The sequence below is a fragment of the Cajanus cajan genome, chromosome 6 (assembly GCF_000230855.2).
Source record: "Cajanus cajan strain Asha chromosome 6, NIPB_CcT2T_4, whole genome shotgun sequence".
Taxonomy (NCBI): domain Eukaryota; kingdom Viridiplantae; phylum Streptophyta; class Magnoliopsida; order Fabales; family Fabaceae; genus Cajanus; species Cajanus cajan.
The window spans coordinates 4,428,448-4,446,042 of record NC_138522.1 but is presented as its reverse complement, the minus strand read 5'-3'; the positions used below and the strand labels follow the sequence as shown (position 1 = coordinate 4,446,042).

Below are 17,595 nucleotides of genomic sequence, written 5' to 3'. Positions count from 1 at the left end.
AACCATTTTCTTTTCGGATTCATGCTTGGTGGACAAACCCAGGACGCTTATCAGTATTCATATATATAATATATTGATGATGCTGATACCTTAAGATATTGAACCATTGACTTTAAGCAATAAGATAATACATAAGTGTCCCTGTTCCCACAACAAATGGTGTTTAATTACTCACTCTGCAGTGTAGTGAGAGTCATCATTTGCTGAAACCTTAAGCCAACCAGCCCATTTCCATTGCCCCTCCCAAACCAACTTTTCTATTCATTCACCACACCCAGCCACCTTCAACTTTTCTAATTTAATTCTATTTATTCTTATATTTACATCCATAATGATTATCATACATATACTTGCATACTATTATCATCATAAACTATCACCCATGAATAAACCAAATTAGGGTAAGGATGCTCATCCCAAACTTTTATTCAACAATTTATATAATTCAAGAGGAAAAAAAGAGAAAATATTGTAAAAAATATGAGTTTATACTATAATCTAATTGAGTAATTGTCCACAGAATATATATAAAAAAAAAATATCCCTTCTTATTTTTTTTTGTATAGGATTAAAATTAAGACCTAATTACTGTAACTACTAATAAAAAGAAATCTTATTTTGTACTCTATAATTAATTATGATAAATTAGCAACGGGGGATCTTAGTGGGAGCATTATAAAAAAAATGTTGGAAATGTTTGTGTATTGAACCAATTATTATTAAGAACCTTAACCTTTGTAGACAGACAGACCCAAGCTGTTTTCCCTCCATTCTTGAAAAAAGCGTTGGGAGCAGTTTTTCCCATTCTCACAAAAATCAAAATCTATTTTTTATGCCAAACAGGATGGAAAAAGAGGTTCCCCCGGCAATCACCAACTCGTGGCAAAAGCAAAACCAGGTTTCTTTTTTCACTCATTTGTTTGAAAACCCAAAAAAAGGAAAAAGAAACTGCTGTTAATCTAGATCTTAAACAGATATATGCATCATAAAGCTTCAGTCAAAGTCCTGAGTCCTAACCCATGTAATGTGTTGTTTTGAAATTGACTTGTGGAGTAGGAGTTGCAGGGTAAAGGTGAAGTGGAAAAGGAAGAGGCTTTGCCTCTCAGCGTTACTTCCAAGGTATATTTTTCAATTGGGTTGTTTCTTCAATCAGAAAGATTGAAACTTGTTTGGTGAATGAATGCAGGTTTTGTACATGTTGGGAGACATCACAGCAGGGCCTGCGTTTATGTTCGCGCAATGGCTCCAATTAGTTCGTAAACGCACTTCCAACTATCGCTCCTCTGGCTTCCCACACCGTCCTTCCACCATGCCTTCTAGGTTTCTACATTTTCTTCTCCATCATATGCATTTGTGCCATTTTTTCGTCATTGTCATTGAGCATGTAATAATGTGTTAGCCACTTACTAAGGAGGTGTTTGGTTTGAGAAAACGGTTTTTTGTTTGCAATTCTCCTTTTCATGAATAATTACAAAAATGTCACATGGATATCAATTTTGGTTACTGTATTCAAAATTTTGATAGGAAGCAGCCAAAACAACTTGTGATCATTTCTTAAAATAAGAAGCAAAAATAGAAAGAAAGTGTTCTCTTAAACTAACCAAGTTTAAAGTTCGAGTAGTAAAAGGGGCATGCTGGAAGAGCTTTTTATTTTTGTTTTGAATTTAGTATATGCTTTGTGAAGTGGTTGACAAGGGTGATTTAATTTGTGTTCAGCCCGAGAGAATCTATTGAGGATGCAAAAATTGATCCGCAAACTGAAATTAGTCTGTGGGAGAGGCTTGGTAAAGCTGAGATGTTGGACATTGAATCAAGTTCCTTTTCTTGGGATAGGCTCTCTTCACTTCACCATACTGAACATACTAGCAGCAATGAACATTCTGAGGATGAAATGAACAAAGCTCTTGAGGTTTGTTATTTTTTCTATACGCATAATATTGTTTACTGTCACAAAATGTATAATGTCAAGGGCTTGTAAAGTTGTGTCAATAATATGCAAGTAGCTTCAATGTTTAAGCTCTAGAGAGTTAGATATACAGATTAAGAACATCTGATTTTTATTTGAGTATATTGATAATCATTAGTTTTTTTTAATGTTTATGAAGAACTGTAGTTATATATATATATATATACACACACACACATATATATATATATATATATGTATATATTATTTATTATTATTATTATTATTATTATTTGGTGCTTTCATATAGTATCAAACCTGTTAATTGATTCTTTTTGGGTGCTGAGCATTTCCTGTGTAGATGAGTTCACTTAAAATATCAGTTATGTTGTAATAAGTGCTCTTTCTTTTTCTTTTGTAGTACTCAAATGTGCGCATAAACTGTTTATTTTCGTTACTTCTGCCTCTTAGCTTCTTCTCAGTTGTGTGCACATAGGTAACAGTAAATTCTGGAGGGGTGGTCTTTTTTGCCTTTTTCAATGGCATTGGAAGTGATGATGTTTTTTCAAAAGAAGCAGCAGCTGTTATAAAGATATCTTCTTCAAGAATGGCCACACAATCTGAACGCCTTGGTTATGAATTTGCCAAGTGGTTGGGAGTCCAAACTCCGCAGGTTGATCTCTACTTTATTTTTATCGAATTGACTTTCAGAGTATATTTATGCCATATTCATCCTTTACTTCTATTTTGGAATACAAGGCTAGAGTCATCCACAATACCAGTATAGAGTGGATCCAAATAAAGGAAGCTACAGAAAAAGCAAGAGATGCAGCAATTTGTGCAGGTGATGAAATTGGTGAAATGACATGCACAGAACTTTTGGAAGCACTTGAGCTTAGCCGATGTCTCATGTTTATGAGGTGTGATTCAAATCTAGTGTTAATATGATAAGGTTTACACTAAGGCATTAGGAGATATCTTGCTTGCCTTGTTCTATCGATGATTCTTTGTTTCATGGCCATATTAATGCTCGACAGTTCATGCTTGAGCTTGATGTGGTAATTTCAAATTGTAGTATACAATCATATTATCTTATATTTGAGTTATGCAAATCATTCAACAAATGATATTTTCACATAAATTTCAATTTAAAAGTGTTAATTTCTGGCAATCACCAAGAGATAACTAACTCATTCTTTTGTGTCCTCCTCCATGTGTGATGGTGTGTAATATACTGTAAGCTGGAGCAGTATGAAAATTATGACATTTTTGTTCTGCCACTTTTAAAGTTAAATCAAATCTTGTATCACTATTTCCCAAATAAGCAATGAAAGCAATTATTATGGTAATTTTTTTCGTGCTAAAGCATGCGGCTGTTCTTCAAGATAACTTTTGATTGTTTATTCTAAGGATTCATCATTGTCTTGCAGTTATGTGCACGGTTCACCCTTGCTTGAGAGCTCTAGAGCATTTGAGTCTGAGGAATATGCAGAAAGAACATCATCAGCCCTTGGCAGGATAATGATGCTAGATCTTGTCATCAGAAATGAAGATAGACTCCCCTGCCGCCAACTTAGATGGCGTGGGAACTCTGCAAATTTGTTATTGACTGAAAAGATGATCTCTGCAAGTACGGATACAATGGGAGAATCTTTTGATTCTGCTATGAACCGATATGGATTGAGAGTGAGTAAGACATTTAAAAAAGAAAAAAGGTCAACCTCAGTAGACAGCAGATTGGATTCTCATAATCCTGGATTAGTATCACAAGGCTCTGGTCTTCCAGACATCATAGAATCATCAATACCCATTGACATCATGAGTCTTACAAGTCAAACGTCAGTAGAATCAATGCTTCCTGACTTTAACATTGTGGCTATTGATTCTGGTGTTCCTCGCCGACCCCCTGCTGGAAAACGTGCAGATGATCATGTTAATTATCCTAAGTTGGTTGAGTTAATACTCAATAGTTCTGAGTTTTCCTCTAACCTGTTACATGATATAACTGGAGGGAGATTAGGATGTGCTGCCCCAGAAGATGCAAATACTATAACTGATATTCATGCTGGAAATGTAACATCGGTAGTTCATGAGTTCCGCAGCGGTTTCCGTGCTGCTCTAAGAGATCTACAGGGATTCCATATATTCCTACTAACACTTCACCAAAAACTTGATAACTTATTAAGATCATTTATGAATGCTATAGGCAAAATATCATCAGGGGAGTCTGAAAAGGAGGATGCAGTGGTTCCGCACTCACCTTCACCAGTTGCTGCTGGTAATTGTCCCTCTCCAACTATTAAGGAAAGGTTTTCTAATGATATCCATCACGATTATAGTGATTCAGAATCCCAGAGAACTGCTCCAAGGGCATCATCATCTTCAGTCAATAGAGATTGCTGTGACTCTGCTTCTCCTGGGTCAAGAGAAGGTTGGCATGGAAAGCACAGTAAAGGAAGTGGGGAGTCACTTCGTGGTCTCCGCTTGACAGTTAAGCTCCGTGATTTGCATAAATTTGCCAAGGTTGGTTGCATAATCTTGTTTACTAATTCATGATTCTGGTTCTGCTGATGTAGTTGTAAACTTTTTTTTTTTTTTCTGGATAGATTATTTATCAGTCAGTTACACATTGTTTTGTTATGCAAAATAAGACAATTTCATTGCAAATCTATTTACACAAAATCAATTAATGTGAGCAGAATTTAAGACTCTAACGTGGATGTATTATTGTTACTTTTAAGAATGAGTGTGAATTTCGGTGGATCAGTTTCTGTATTGTTTTAGAAAAATGAACTCTGATCTTTTGCTCTTGTCACCTTATATAATTGATGAAGTTAAACTGCTTGACATAGATAGGTCACCAATGAATGGACAGTGGGAAATGTGTTACTGGTAATTCTATTTCCCCATGTTCTTCATGTGCAAATGTCATGCACAATCCTGTATCTCAAGATGATTGACAAATAAGAATATTGAAGTATCGTAACTAGCTGCCTTTGCCTAGTAAAACTGCATCTTACTGCACATTCGCTTTTTATCTCGTGTCTTAGACTTGATCATGATTTTCAGGTTGACTCTGAATCTAATAAAGAATTAGAACAATGGAATGAAATGCTTAAAAATGATGCAGTCAAGTTATGCCAGGAGAACAATTTCAACCCAGGATTTTTTGAGGGCAGTGATAACAACACTGCTGTTGATGCATATGAACTGAAGGTATCACAATTTAAAATAGTATGCAGAACTAATATAATTAACTCATTTCATTTTTGCGGGATACATATTCACAGAAAACGTTTGCTCCATTAACCTTCAGGTTAGACTTGAGCATATCCTTGAGAGGATTACATTGATATCCGAGGCTGCAAACACAGAGAGACCATCTGCTGTTACAAATAGTCTGTTCATTGGTGGAGCACTGGCTGCAAGATCTACATACACACTACAACACTTGGGAATCACACATATTTTATGCTTGTGTACAAATGAAATTGGTCAATCGGATTCTCAGTTTCCTGATCTATTCACTTACAAAAATTTCTCTGTAAGTTGTGATCATGTCTATTTTTTACCCCAATTATTCTATCAACTTATTTGCAGAGGTTTAGTTTGTGTGAAAATTAGCCGACTTCATGCTTCATGTGTGACTCTGCTTTTTTATTAATCATACATGCATTTTCATGCAGGATTTATCCAGTTTTTGTATTAAATTGGAGCCTTAGACTTTTATTTTTCTTACTGCAATAACTTCATGAGTTTCCAATTACTATCTTATGTTCCATTCATTCAAAAAGTTCAAGTTTATGATGCATGCTCATTAATGTTTTTTATCTCCAGCACCACCCTTACATGAAAGATCTTTGGGCTTCATGTGTAGACAAGGCGCTAGTTTTATCTTACCGTGCTAAAATTTATTTTTTTGGTCTTTAGTCTGGAATCCTTACATGCAAAAATGTGAGATAAACCCTCAGGTCAGGGCAGTAGCTAGAAAAACTTTTCCCAAATGCTTGAGCTGTTAGCTGCTACTTCTGGTCCATGAAACTATAGATGGTCTTTTCCTCCCTCTTTTTCTATAGTTCCCTTTTGGAAGATATTTGATTGATTTGAAAAATTGATCTCCTTTGGCTGATAAGAGTATTTTCTAGTTGAGGTTGCCCTCATCATTTTCTCGTTTAATCATGTGACATTAGGTATTCTGTTTGATATAATTCATGCTTGTTCTTGTGACTATCTATAATTTTTTTTTCCTGTTAGTTATGGTATCAATTGTATTTTTTAAATAAGTTTCTATTCAGGAATAATTCTTCACATTGGTTTTGTTAATTCCCCATTTGAACAGGTGTGTGACAATGAAGATTCTAACATCAGCAGCATATTTGAAGAGGCTTGTGATTTTATAGATTATGTTGAGCAAACTGGTCAGAGTGTTTTAGTTCATTGCTTTGAGGGGAGAAGCAGAAGTGCCACTTTGGTCCTTGCTTACCTGATGTTGAGGAAGTAAGTAAAAATATAAATACAATCTTATATATGGTAATTGTAACTTGTGTTGCCAAGGAGCTGGCCCTCCAAAACCAATCAATTTTACAATTTTAATTAGACAATCGAATCTTAACTGCAAATATTATTAGATACAGTTTTTCAGTAACTGAACTATTTATTTCCATGATTATAAATTATGTATGATTAGGTGCTATGAAGTATTATTTAGTATGTGGAACACTTGAAACTCTGTGTTCCTTCATAGTTGAGAGTATTATTGCTACTAATACTTGGGAACAGTCTTGGAACTAAAAGTTTTCGTGACGTAGGAAATTCACTTTATTAGAAGCATGGAATGCTCTGAAACGAGTTCATCGTCGATCACAGCCCAATGATGGTTTTGCAAAGATCTTACTGGAACTGGACCAGAAACTGCATGGGAAGGTTTCAATGGAGTGGCAACAAAGGAAACCAATGATGAAAATTTGCCCTATTTGTGGCAAGAATGCTGGATTAAGCAGCAGCTCGCTTAAACTCCATCTTCAAAAATCACATAAAAAGTTGTCATCAGGGAGTGTAGATAGTGCCATGACAATGGAGATCCAGAAGGCTTTAACAGCTTTGAAGGTTAGCCGTGGTGGAAGTGTCAGTCCCACACAAAAACAGTCTCATTCAATGATAGATGGATAGATTGCTCTTGCAAATGTTGAGGAACATTCATTTAAGATTTTGTTTTCATGTTAGAAATATATTGGGACAAAATTTAAGCAACATAAGCAGCTATAGGAGTGTGAGTAAAATAGCAGTTTTGAAGTGGGATTGATTGCTTAGTTTAGTTAGTGGCAAGATTTAATGTAGTTAGATACTTGGGTTTGATTTCTTGTTGAATATATAAAAAAAAAATGTTAAGAGAGACAAAACTTACTTGGTTGATCTCTACCTCTTGTAAAGAAATAGTTTTTTAATTATTGATTTGAAAGACAAAAAAAAAGAAACTTTCCATATTGAATATCTTACTATTGAAGGATTTCAAACTGATTTTTTTTAATTATTTTTTTTGGTCCAAGCGGTTTAAGAGGTGGGGAACAAGGGATTAGGGCACTTTTTTAAGGATTGTGCTGTTGAAATCTTGCATTATGATATTGTTGTATTATTTGTTAGTTATTAAAGGTTTAAGTCTTGCGTTACTTGTCATTGGAACTTATCAAAGTTTTTACACGTTAACTTGTGTTTGGAGCTTACAAACAAGATAGGAAAGAAGGATTGGGCTTGTGCGAACGAGATCAAGCAGAGTTGATCTGTTACAATGCAAATCCACTTTTTCCCTCCCTTGTGTGCACGATGATTTGCCTCACATTTTAAACCTTATCCTTTTTCTCTTGCTATTTGGTCACCTCGTATCTGAATAGGGAGAACCTATTACATTTTAGGGAATTTGTGCATCACGCTGAATAATTATTAAGGTTAATGCAATGTCACATATTCGAGTTTTGTTCTGTTAATGACTTGTGGGTTTCATCTGTACTACATTGGATTGAAATGGACAATAATACTCACGTCAAGATTCATTCTCCCAACAACGGTGCACCTATCAACCAAAACAACACCTTGCTCCTCCAATACACTCATGCTCAACCCTTTCCAAATATCCAAAAGACTGGTGTTCAACGACCAAAAGTTTTGGAGGTGGCAAATGGACTCATTTATCTTCATATAAAAGATGAACTATCCTATAATACAATTTCTTAATTGATGAGATTATTTTATGATATTTGTCTGAGAGGATATTTTATGAGGATTATTTTTATAAGATTATTTCACACACAACTCTACAATGATAAGATATTGTCCGTTTTGGACCTAAACTCTCACAATTTTACTTTTAGTCATCATTCAAAAGGTTTTCCATTCATTGGAGTATGTTTGTGTTTTATGAGTTATTATTTTTTCTCTTATTTTATTGATGTGAGACTTGTTTGTATCTCTATATTAATTAAGACCCATTTCTCTATCATTATGATGGGGAGGGAAAAAAAGCAACATTAAAGAGAAAAATGGATGAAAACAAGCGGACAAAGGCTTTTGCAGAGCACTACAACACCTAATTACCTATTATGCCTTTTTCAAGTGTAAAAATGGATATAAACAGGTTGACAAAGGCTTTTACAACTGTTTTCTTCTTTTCTTTGTTTTCTATTTTGTTTTGCTAATTTTTTTTTTGTCTCTTCTTTTTCATTTCCTTTTCCTTTGTTCTTTGTCAAAAGTTCAGGACCAGTTTCACTTTTCCAAATAATAAGTTCTTCCAACATTTTCGCCCTCCTAAAGAGCTCCAAATTAACTTTTGTTATAACAATTGGGAACTTTCTTTTGTTGAAAAGCAAATCAAGTTTTCTTTCCTTGAGAAGTTCTTCATAGGCATTAGCATCATTAATCAAACCACTTAACGCCATTATAACTTTCTTCATATGACACTTTCGTACTGTTCCGGTCTATAAATCTTAATTGCCCATTTGTCATTTATAAATCGTTAAGTTAGATTGGATTAGCCTAAAAATTAACATGTCACATAACAAATTAACGGCATCCCTAAATGATGCGTCTAAATTGATTCTTTAAGACTCCTTTTGGATGAAAGGTGTTTTACTTTCAACTGTTGAAAGTTCAATTCTTGAGAAATAACAAAAGGTCAAACTTACAATTGTTTATTAGAATTTTAATTGTCCTTCATTCTCCTAGAGTGCATAAAAACTTCAGTTTTCCCAATATTCTTTAAATAGCGATGCCATTAAACTTGAGTAATTAATCTTCAATTGTTTGAAATTTTTTTTAAAAGGTTTATTAGGGGAATAATTAGCTAACGTTAAGTTGGCTAAATTTACCAAAAAAAGAATATTGTATATGAATTTATCCTAAATCTGAATCTAAATCATTTATTAATAGGAAGGGGTTTTAACCTATATACTAAGTTGGGTTATTAAAGATAATAGTAAAAAAGGAAAAAATAGTAAGTGCCACTGGCCACGCATGATGCATCGCAGGGATATATATCTAGTTTAGTTTACAGTAATGCTGGGATATTACATCATGGTCGAACCAGTTAAAACATAAAAGCACCCAGCTCCCTACGGAAACCTTCATTGATGCACACTGTCCCAAATACGACGCTAATTTTCAGTTTTCCCCGGTATCCCCCGCTACCCCTTTTTTCTTGAATTTGTTTTTGTTTTTGCTTAGCTATGGGAAAACATTAGGCCTAACCAGTGATCAATTAAAAGGATTTTAGGTACATTGACAGTAAAACATACTATGACTATGGCTTAAACAAATTAAGTACATAGTTATAGCTAGGTAACCGCATTATACAGGAAGTGCCTCAGGTAAGGACTCCGGGGTTCCACTGCTACCATTGAGCACAATCACATTACCATCAGAATCAACATCCACTATAACAGAGTCTCCCTCTTTGATCTCTCTAGCAAGCATCTTCTCAGCCATGCTGTCCTCCAAAAGTCGCATTATGGCTCTTCTTAGAGGCCTGGCTCCATAACTAGGATTGTAGCCTTCCTCAACCACTCTGTCCCTAAATCTTTCTGTTACTTGAAGTTCAATATCTTTCACCTTCAGTCTGTCAAACACCTCTTTGAGCATTATGTCAGCAATCTCCTTCACCTCCAGTTTGGTGAGTTGCCTGAAGACAATCATTTCATCCAACCTATTCAAGAATTCTGGCCTGAAGTATTGTTTTAGCTCCTCAGTCACCAAGCTCTTGATTCTGTTATAACTGCTATCCTTCTCATCGTAATCCAGATCAAATCCAATTCGGCGGCCTCCTTTCTCAATCACACTGCTTCCCACATTTGATGTCATTATGAGAAGCGTGTTCTTGAAATCCACAGTTCTGCCCTTACTGTCTGTTAGTCTTCCATCTTCCAGGATCTGAAGCATCATGTTGAATACATCAGGATGGGCTTTCTCGATCTCATCAAATAGTACAACAGTGTAAGGACGGCGCCGAACTGCTTCAGTCAATTGGCCACCTTCAGTGTAACCAACATATCCAGGAGGTGAACCAATAAGTTTGGAGACAGTGTGCCTTTCCATAAATTCACTCATGTCAAGCCGAATCATAGCTTCTTCAGAGCCGAAGTAGTATGCAGCCAATGCTTTGGCCAATTCAGACTTTCCCACACCAGTGGGACCAGAAAAGATGAAGCTGGCAATCGGACGATTAGGGTTCTTTAATCCAACCCTAGCTCGACGGATAGCTCGACTAATGGCTTTTACTGCTTCATCCTGACCAATGACTCGCTTATGTAAGGTCTCTTCCATTTTGAGGAGGCGATCAGATTCATCTGTTGAGACTTTTTCAACAGGAATACCAGTCCAGGATGATACAATATGCTGTATGTCAGCTTCAGTCACAATAGGACCTTCGTCCCCGGCCTCGCTCTCTGCCTTGCTCATCTCCTTGCCTTTCTCTACAAGTGTTGAGATCTGTGCCTTAAGATCCATTTCTTTATCTCGTAGCTCTCCAGCCTATTCAGAAACTCACATATCAACAACCCACAAATTACTGGCAGAAAGAAAATTGTACATCTGACAAAGGAACCAATCATTACACTGTTTTGTTCTTTTTGGTGGAGAGGGGGCTTATACAGTTATACTGCTACTACAACATTCTTTAAACTCAACAAACCTTCTAGAATCAGAAACCAACTTACAATTATATAATTATAATTGATAAAAAAAAGCTAATAATTCATATTTGTAGGGTTTACTTAAACAAAAGCATTACTTCCCTTATTCAAGGTAGTTGAAAATTTCCCCAAACATGTTCAATAAAACTTTACATGTTAAATCATCGGTGAGAACATTACCTTTTCAAAGTCTTGGTTGCGCACAGCTTCTTCTTTCTCCTTAATAATCTGCCTGACCTCCTTGTCAAGTTCTCTCGCTTCTTCAGGTAGCTACTCATAAAGTTACAGCCCAAATTAGCTAAATAATAGAAGCTAGAACTGCTAGTTGAAGCCTGAAGGGTAGACAAACATCATACCTGGGCATGTTGAAGCCGGACTCGTGAACCAGCTTCATCAATCAAATCTATAGCTTTATCAGGCAAAAATCGATCACTGCATGGAGAACATTATCATATACAAGGGAAAATATTTGGTTAACATATACAGCTAGTAAAATAAACAGAATGGCATGAGCATTTTGATTAACATAGATATAACTCAAACAGCTAGTTTCCGATATAAATATAAAACAATTCAAAGAGGATTGCTACAGCTACAAAATTCCAGAAGTGTAACATATACATCAGCTTAATTCAGTTGAAAACATCCAATTTAAACATGCGACATTGAAAAGAAACTTAAATGTCCATATGCATAAATGACATTCGATATCAGAGAAAAAGCAGAGAGATGAATCATGACAAACCTGATATACTGGTACGACAGCTGTGCAGCAGCTACAAGAGCCTCATCGGTATAGCGGAGCTTGTGGTGAATTTCATATCGTTCTCTAAGTCCTTTCAGTATTTGTATAGTTTCATCTACAGTTGGCTCTGGCACTTTAACTGGCTGGAATCGTCTCTCCAAAGCTGGATCTTTTTCAATGTGCTTCCTGTATTCATCTAATGTTGTGGCTCCAATACACTGCAGAAATATTTAAATGAACACTTCAGTACAATACCAGAAGTAGAAATTAAAATAAAATATATTAAATAATCTACATTCTAGTATTCTACAAGATGTTCCTTATTGCAAATTCAGTATAGGCATAAGAACCTTCAAAATAGACCTACAACAAGCATTATGCAATCTATTATCAACCCAGATTCAAACTGATGGACATGCCAAACTTGAAATTTTGGATTAAAAATTATAATACTAATTCAGAAACTTCAGCACATTCTTTAATTCTGACTACAAGCCAGCGACAACTCCTGACCATATATTAGACTGACTAGATGGTGAACTCATAGCAGACCTATTGAATATCTCACAACAGTTTAACTGTTTATGAACATTGTATGACCAGAAAAAAAGATCATGAATTCTTTTTGTTTAGTTTGAAGTTACATGGGCAATTTTATGACCTGCGGAAGTCTTTTCTCCCTTTATCATTAAAATGTTTTAGGGTGATCCCAATAAAATCCAAAACCACAAAAATCATGCTTTCTCTTTCTTTACATCATATATTGACTTCAAGTTCAAGATCAGAGTCAGCAAGCAGTAAATCCATTTTGAACATATCAAGGGAAAGTACTACCTGTAGTTCACCTCTTGCAAGAGCTGGCTTGAGTATGTTAGCAGCATCAATTGCCCCTTCTGCTGCTCCAGCTCCAATCAAAGTGTGCACTTCATCGATAAAAAGTATTATCTCATCACTTTGTTTGATTTCTTCCATCAGTTTCTTCAACCTCTCCTCAAACTCACCACGATATTTAGTTCCAGCAACAAGCAGACCCATATCGAGGGTTATAACCTAATTCGTTCAGAACAAAGTACATTATTAGTATGTTGGATATCAAACCATACATATGCCTTCAGACCCAACAGTTTATGGCAAAATTGGGCTTCCTTGGTCAAATAATTACTTTGAGCCTTGCTGCCCTCATTCTTTTATATAAAAATAAAATTTCAGCCCATGGTGAAAATTTGCAAGTGCATTGACCACCCTTCAAGCCCAAAAGGCTCTTGCGAGGAGGGGGGTAGACATGAAATTGTTTATGCACCTTCACCTAACAGGATTAGCTTTTTGTGGAGTTGGTTCATAATAGAATAGAATGGCAAATTTATCAAGGAATAACTACTCAATCCACAAGTGATCCTTTCAAACAGCACTGGTCTTGATCATCCTGGTTTTATGGCCATAAATTTGAAAAGACAATTAAAAATGACTAAAAGACGTGTGATTACCCACTTGTTTTGCCATTAGCTTAACAGCCTAGAAATAACATGTCCAAAACAGACTGTTGTATGCCTAATTGAGAAAAGAATGCATTCACATTATTCAAGATCAAGAGTTAGGACTAGTAAAAATCATACTGAACACCCACAAAACCAATATTTTAAATAATACCTATCCTAACTTGAAATGCCATCATGAAATTAATATCATACAATCATATGACAGAAAATGAGACAGCATAGCCCAGATACTGGTTTGACCACCTTGGTGCCATGCAACTCCTTTTAGTCATGCAATGTAATAATAATAATAATAAACAAATATCAACAAACGAGACTGTTTTAGAATTACTATACACAAATTCAGCGAGTTGAACAGCAGAGGTAAAATGATTTCTACTAACCTTTTTTCCCTCTATGGTTTCAGGTACATCACCATTTGCAATCCGTTGGGCAAGACCTTCAGCAATTGCTGTCTTCCCAACACCAGGTTCTCCAATCAGACAAGGATTATTTTTGGTTCGACGACCTAAAATTTGAGTCACACGTTCAATTTGCTGCTGCCTTCCCACAACAGGATCCAATTTTCCCTGAGGAGCAGATGAGAAATTAGGCTTTTGTGCACAATAAAGCATAATCTACAATCTTCATGAAGAAAGCCATGACCTCTCAGTACCTCTTCCGCTAGCTTGGTCAAATTGGTACCATACTCCTCCAAAGTTGGCATCTTATTGCCACTACTTCCTGAACCAACAGTAGCAGTAACACTGTCAGCACTCTCACCCACCATGCGAATTACCTGTACCCATTCAGTGAAAATTAAAAGATTAACATAAAATTTAAGATTATAAGAGAATGTGTCCCTGTAAACAAAAGTTTGTGGGAATAACAGGTATATGAAGCCATAATACTAGCCTGTGTGCGAATATTAGTTGGATCAGCACCCAGGTTTTCCAGAACACGTGCTGCTACACCCTCACCCTCTCGAAGAAGACCCAGAAGCAGGTGCTCAGATCCAATATAATTGTGACCTGAAAATGTCAAGGGTTAAGGCACAGAGTTTCAGCAAGCCAAGACAAAATATTATAACTGAATATAAATTTTTATCTCAAAACACAAAGCAGCATAAAGCCAAAAAAAAAAAAAAATTAACAGATAGTATCCAACTCAACTTCAAATGCATTTAAAGCAAGAGAGTGCCATTTAGTGGTGCCACTCACACTATGCATGAACAGGTTTGTTGCAATTGACTGGGTAGACATGCAAGAAGTATTAAGCAAAAAGATAGGAGAAGTGTTTTGCATCATAATGGTTCATGATTTCTTTTATTTTTTTTTCTGTAACTTGCAGTGCAATAATAACGTAGTTTATTCAATCCTCTGCTCTATCCTTTGGTATTCCTCTTCTACAAGTGGTCAAAACAAATATGGCTCCAAAAGTAATATAGATATACATAACAGACCCACTATAATCAAATCACTTCTACCTTATTTTGAGTAACAATTACACCAGAGAAACAATGAGAAAACTACTAAGAACAGACAGATGGCTAAAAAGGAAGGAAATCCTCCGTTGAGGATACAAATGCTATTTGCCATGTATTAATAAGGTAATACAAAAAAGAATGGAAGAAGGTGAAAAAACTGATTACCAAGTTGACGAGCTTCCTCCAGTGAAAGTTCCAAAACACGCTTTGCACGTGGAGTAAACGGAATCTCAACCGCCACAAATCCGCTACCCCTTCCAATTATCTTTTCTACTTCCACACGTGCATCTTTAAGGTTGATCCCCATTGACTTTAAAACCTTAGCAGCAATACCAGTGCCTTCACCAATAAGACCCAATAGAATCTGCTCTGTTCCAACAAAATTGTGACCAAGACGTCTTGCTTCCTCCTGGGCTAGCATAATTACTTTGATAGCTTTCTCAGTGAAACGCTCAAACATGGCTTTGGGTACACATCGGGTAGCTTTTGCTCGCCGTGAAGAAGTTGCAATGGATACCTTAGAGTGAAAATCTATTCCAGGTCTCAACATAGTATCCAAAGGATTAAAAGTACGAAGTCCTGAGAAACCTGACATTCTTAATCCATTTGTTCGTAAAGCACTCATCATTTTGGTTGATCTTTTTAATTTTCCTGACCCCTTATGCTGACCATGCCTATGCTCAGCTACTACACCAGGGACATTAATTGACTGAGCCAAAACCCTAGCCATGATTCCTGAATAGCCGGCTGCATGTTTTGATGAAACATATTAGCAACAAGTAAAACACCAGAAGCAACACAGAATGCAATCATATAGGCAAGCAAAAACGTTTCAGGATTTTAGAATCAGAACATCAATATTTAGGACAAAATTTCAAAATGTGTGATGCACATAAAAGATATTTCAGAACATATACAATGAATAACAAAGACATACACGACAAGAATCAATATCCTAAAATCCAGAAATCCTAGTCCACAGATGCAATAAATTGCCTAAATAGTCTAACAAACAAATGCCAAGAAACACATTTATTTCAAAAAGAACCCTAAGTTGGAGGAATGAAGTTGTAGCAAACATAGTACAATGCCCACGTTAAGATCGATAACTCTAAGAGGAATCAAGCGTTACTTCAAATGGTCCTTTTCAAGTTGATAATAACAAAAGAGAAAATGTCCTGGGCGATTAGGGGGTGTGGGTATTAATACTTAAAAAAAAAAAAAAAAAAAAAAAAAAAAAAAAAAAAAAAAGCCTATTCTGCTTCCTAACTTGTCAATCTTCCATTTCCTCTCTTTAAAGTAAGACCTAACCAACCAAAAAGGAAACCATGGGTGACACCCACTTCCAGAGGAGTTTAGTTTTAAGAAACTCAACTCAAAAAAGCACGAGAAATGACATGCACCAGCAACAAAGGGCCAGAACGAAACCATAACAACATAGTTAGAGCTCGGAAAAGTCAATAATTAAAATCGAGAAACACGAGGGAAAAAAAAAAAAAAAAAAAAAAAAAAAGGGAAAGAGAGCGCATGAGGCAGCTGTGTAGCAAGAGATAAGACACCATTCATGGGCGTCTAAAATTGAGAGAAACAGAAACCTCAATAAATTGCAGTTGCACGTGCACGTGCACCACCAAAAAATAATCGAGCAAACTCTAAACAGTAGCAAAGGAAGAATTACAATTGTAAAACCTAATTGAAGCAATAAACGGAGTAAGAGCAAGACAGAAGAGTGGATGAATGGAAATTGGAAATTGGAAATTGGAAATTGGAAGAAGAAGCTCACCGGAGGCAGTGCACAAATAAACGATAACAATATGGAACGCAGAAAAAGGATAAAAAGATGAATATATATTAAATAGAAAAATAATAAGAGAGAGAGAGAGAGAGAGAGATTAATATATAGCGAGGGAAGAAGAGGAAGGAATAAAATTGTGGCTAACCAATCTTCTCCTCTTCTCTTTTCCTAATCTAAATATCTATCTTAACACGGTGTACCCTCTCCCACCCGATCATTTCCCTTTCATCTCATGCGTCTGGAAACGTGACACGTAGCAGCCAGTTACTTGGCCTAGGACTAGGAACGTTGATCTTTTAGTTGGAATGGCGATTTTGCCCCTGCTTCACTCGCCGCCTTAATCAGATGGTTTAGAACGTCGTAGTACTGGTAATATCTACGTCGCTGTAGCAAAGACGTGAACGATACCACTAACGTTAACGTGCTTTTTTCTTAATCCTTTTGCATTTTCATCTTACAGGTTCAGCCACTGACGTCATATTAACTTTTCATCCTTCACCTTTCAAAGCTCCATCCAAATTTGTTTTATATTCGAAAGAGTATTATGATGAGTTATATTGTTGGTATAGTAGGAACATGCTGCTGTAGTTGGGAGCTTACCATTGGGTCCATAATCTAAGATGTGGCTCAAGATAGGTTGGGCCGCCTTATTGAATTGAGCCCATGGATATCAGTTATTCAGCTAGATAATAATAATCCTTTAAAATAAAAAGATATTGAGCATCATAAAAAAATTAATTATAAAATAAAAAATAAAAACTGAAACCGTGCATCAGCTGCATGTGAAATTTCAAATGAAAGATTTATACATATTATATTATAAAGAGGATATGTTTTAATAATCGCATTTTTAATTTCACTTTTGATTAAACAGTTTTATTTTTAAATTTTTAAATAAGTGTTGAGATTTTTTTAACATGTCCATCAAGTCTATTTTAATATAAATGGGAATATAGATCGTCAATTCATAAGGACTTTTAAAGATATTTTTCAATTTCTAAAATGTTGAATA

At 35.7% G+C, this 17,595-nt stretch overlaps 2 protein-coding genes across 3 annotated transcripts; one reads left to right on the top strand and one right to left on the bottom strand.

Annotated features, from left to right (window-relative positions):
• Positions 1–628: 628 nt before the first annotated feature.
• On the top strand, positions 629–7,318 carry LOC109789685 (dual specificity protein phosphatase PHS1). 2 transcript variants are annotated; one of them, XM_020348717.3, is made up of 11 exons: positions 629–898; positions 1,066–1,119; positions 1,187–1,320; positions 1,717–1,909; positions 2,403–2,579; positions 2,666–2,826; positions 3,337–4,429; positions 4,976–5,122; positions 5,223–5,450; positions 6,246–6,403; positions 6,715–7,318. In XM_020348717.3, the coding sequence occupies exons 1-11, from the start codon at positions 833–835 to the stop codon at positions 7,073–7,075; spliced, it is 2,772 nt and encodes a 923-aa protein (XP_020204306.1). In that variant the 5' UTR covers positions 629–832; the 3' UTR covers positions 7,076–7,318. The 2 variants fall into 2 exon arrangements, with proteins under 2 accessions (XP_020204306.1, XP_020204305.1); XM_020348716.3 differs by having other exon boundaries at positions 630–898; positions 1,057–1,119.
• A 2,092-nt stretch (positions 7,319–9,410) lies between these two features.
• CLPC1 (CLPC homolog 1) lies at positions 9,411–16,735 on the bottom strand. Its single transcript, XM_020348715.3, has 10 exons — positions 16,572–16,735; positions 14,954–15,535; positions 14,218–14,333; positions 13,979–14,101; positions 13,707–13,892; positions 12,662–12,877; positions 11,828–12,045; positions 11,439–11,514; positions 11,263–11,352; positions 9,411–10,921 (listed from the first exon to the last, which is right to left on the bottom strand). Exons 2-10 carry the CDS (start codon positions 15,516–15,518, stop codon positions 9,743–9,745), a joined length of 2,769 nt encoding a protein of 922 aa, XP_020204304.1. The 5' UTR covers positions 15,519–15,535; positions 16,572–16,735; the 3' UTR covers positions 9,411–9,742.
• Positions 16,736–17,595: the final 860 nt, after the last annotated feature.

Bases quoted from the DNA above. Each gene is read 5' to 3' on its own strand.
- LOC109789685 (XM_020348716.3), top strand. From the start codon at position 833: ATGCCAAACAGGATGGAAAAAGAGGTTCCCCCGGCAATCACCAACTCG. The intron at 1,120-1,186 runs GTATATTTTTCA...GAATGAATGCAG, and splicing joins CTCTCAGCGTTACTTCCAAG to GTTTTGTACATGTTGGGAGA. The intron at 4,430-4,975 runs GTTGGTTGCATA...CATGATTTTCAG, and splicing joins ATTTGCATAAATTTGCCAAG to GTTGACTCTGAATCTAATAA.
- CLPC1 (XM_020348715.3), bottom strand. From the start codon at position 15,518: ATGGCTAGGGTTTTGGCTCAGTCAATTAATGTCCCTGGTGTAGTAGCT. The intron at 13,893-13,978 runs GTACTGAGAGGT...TCTGCTCCTCAG, and splicing joins TGACCAAGCTAGCGGAAGAG to GGAAAATTGGATCCTGTTGT. The intron at 10,922-11,262 runs GTAATGTTCTCA...GTTTCTGAATAG, and splicing joins GCAACCAAGACTTTGAAAAG to GCTGGAGAGCTACGAGATAA.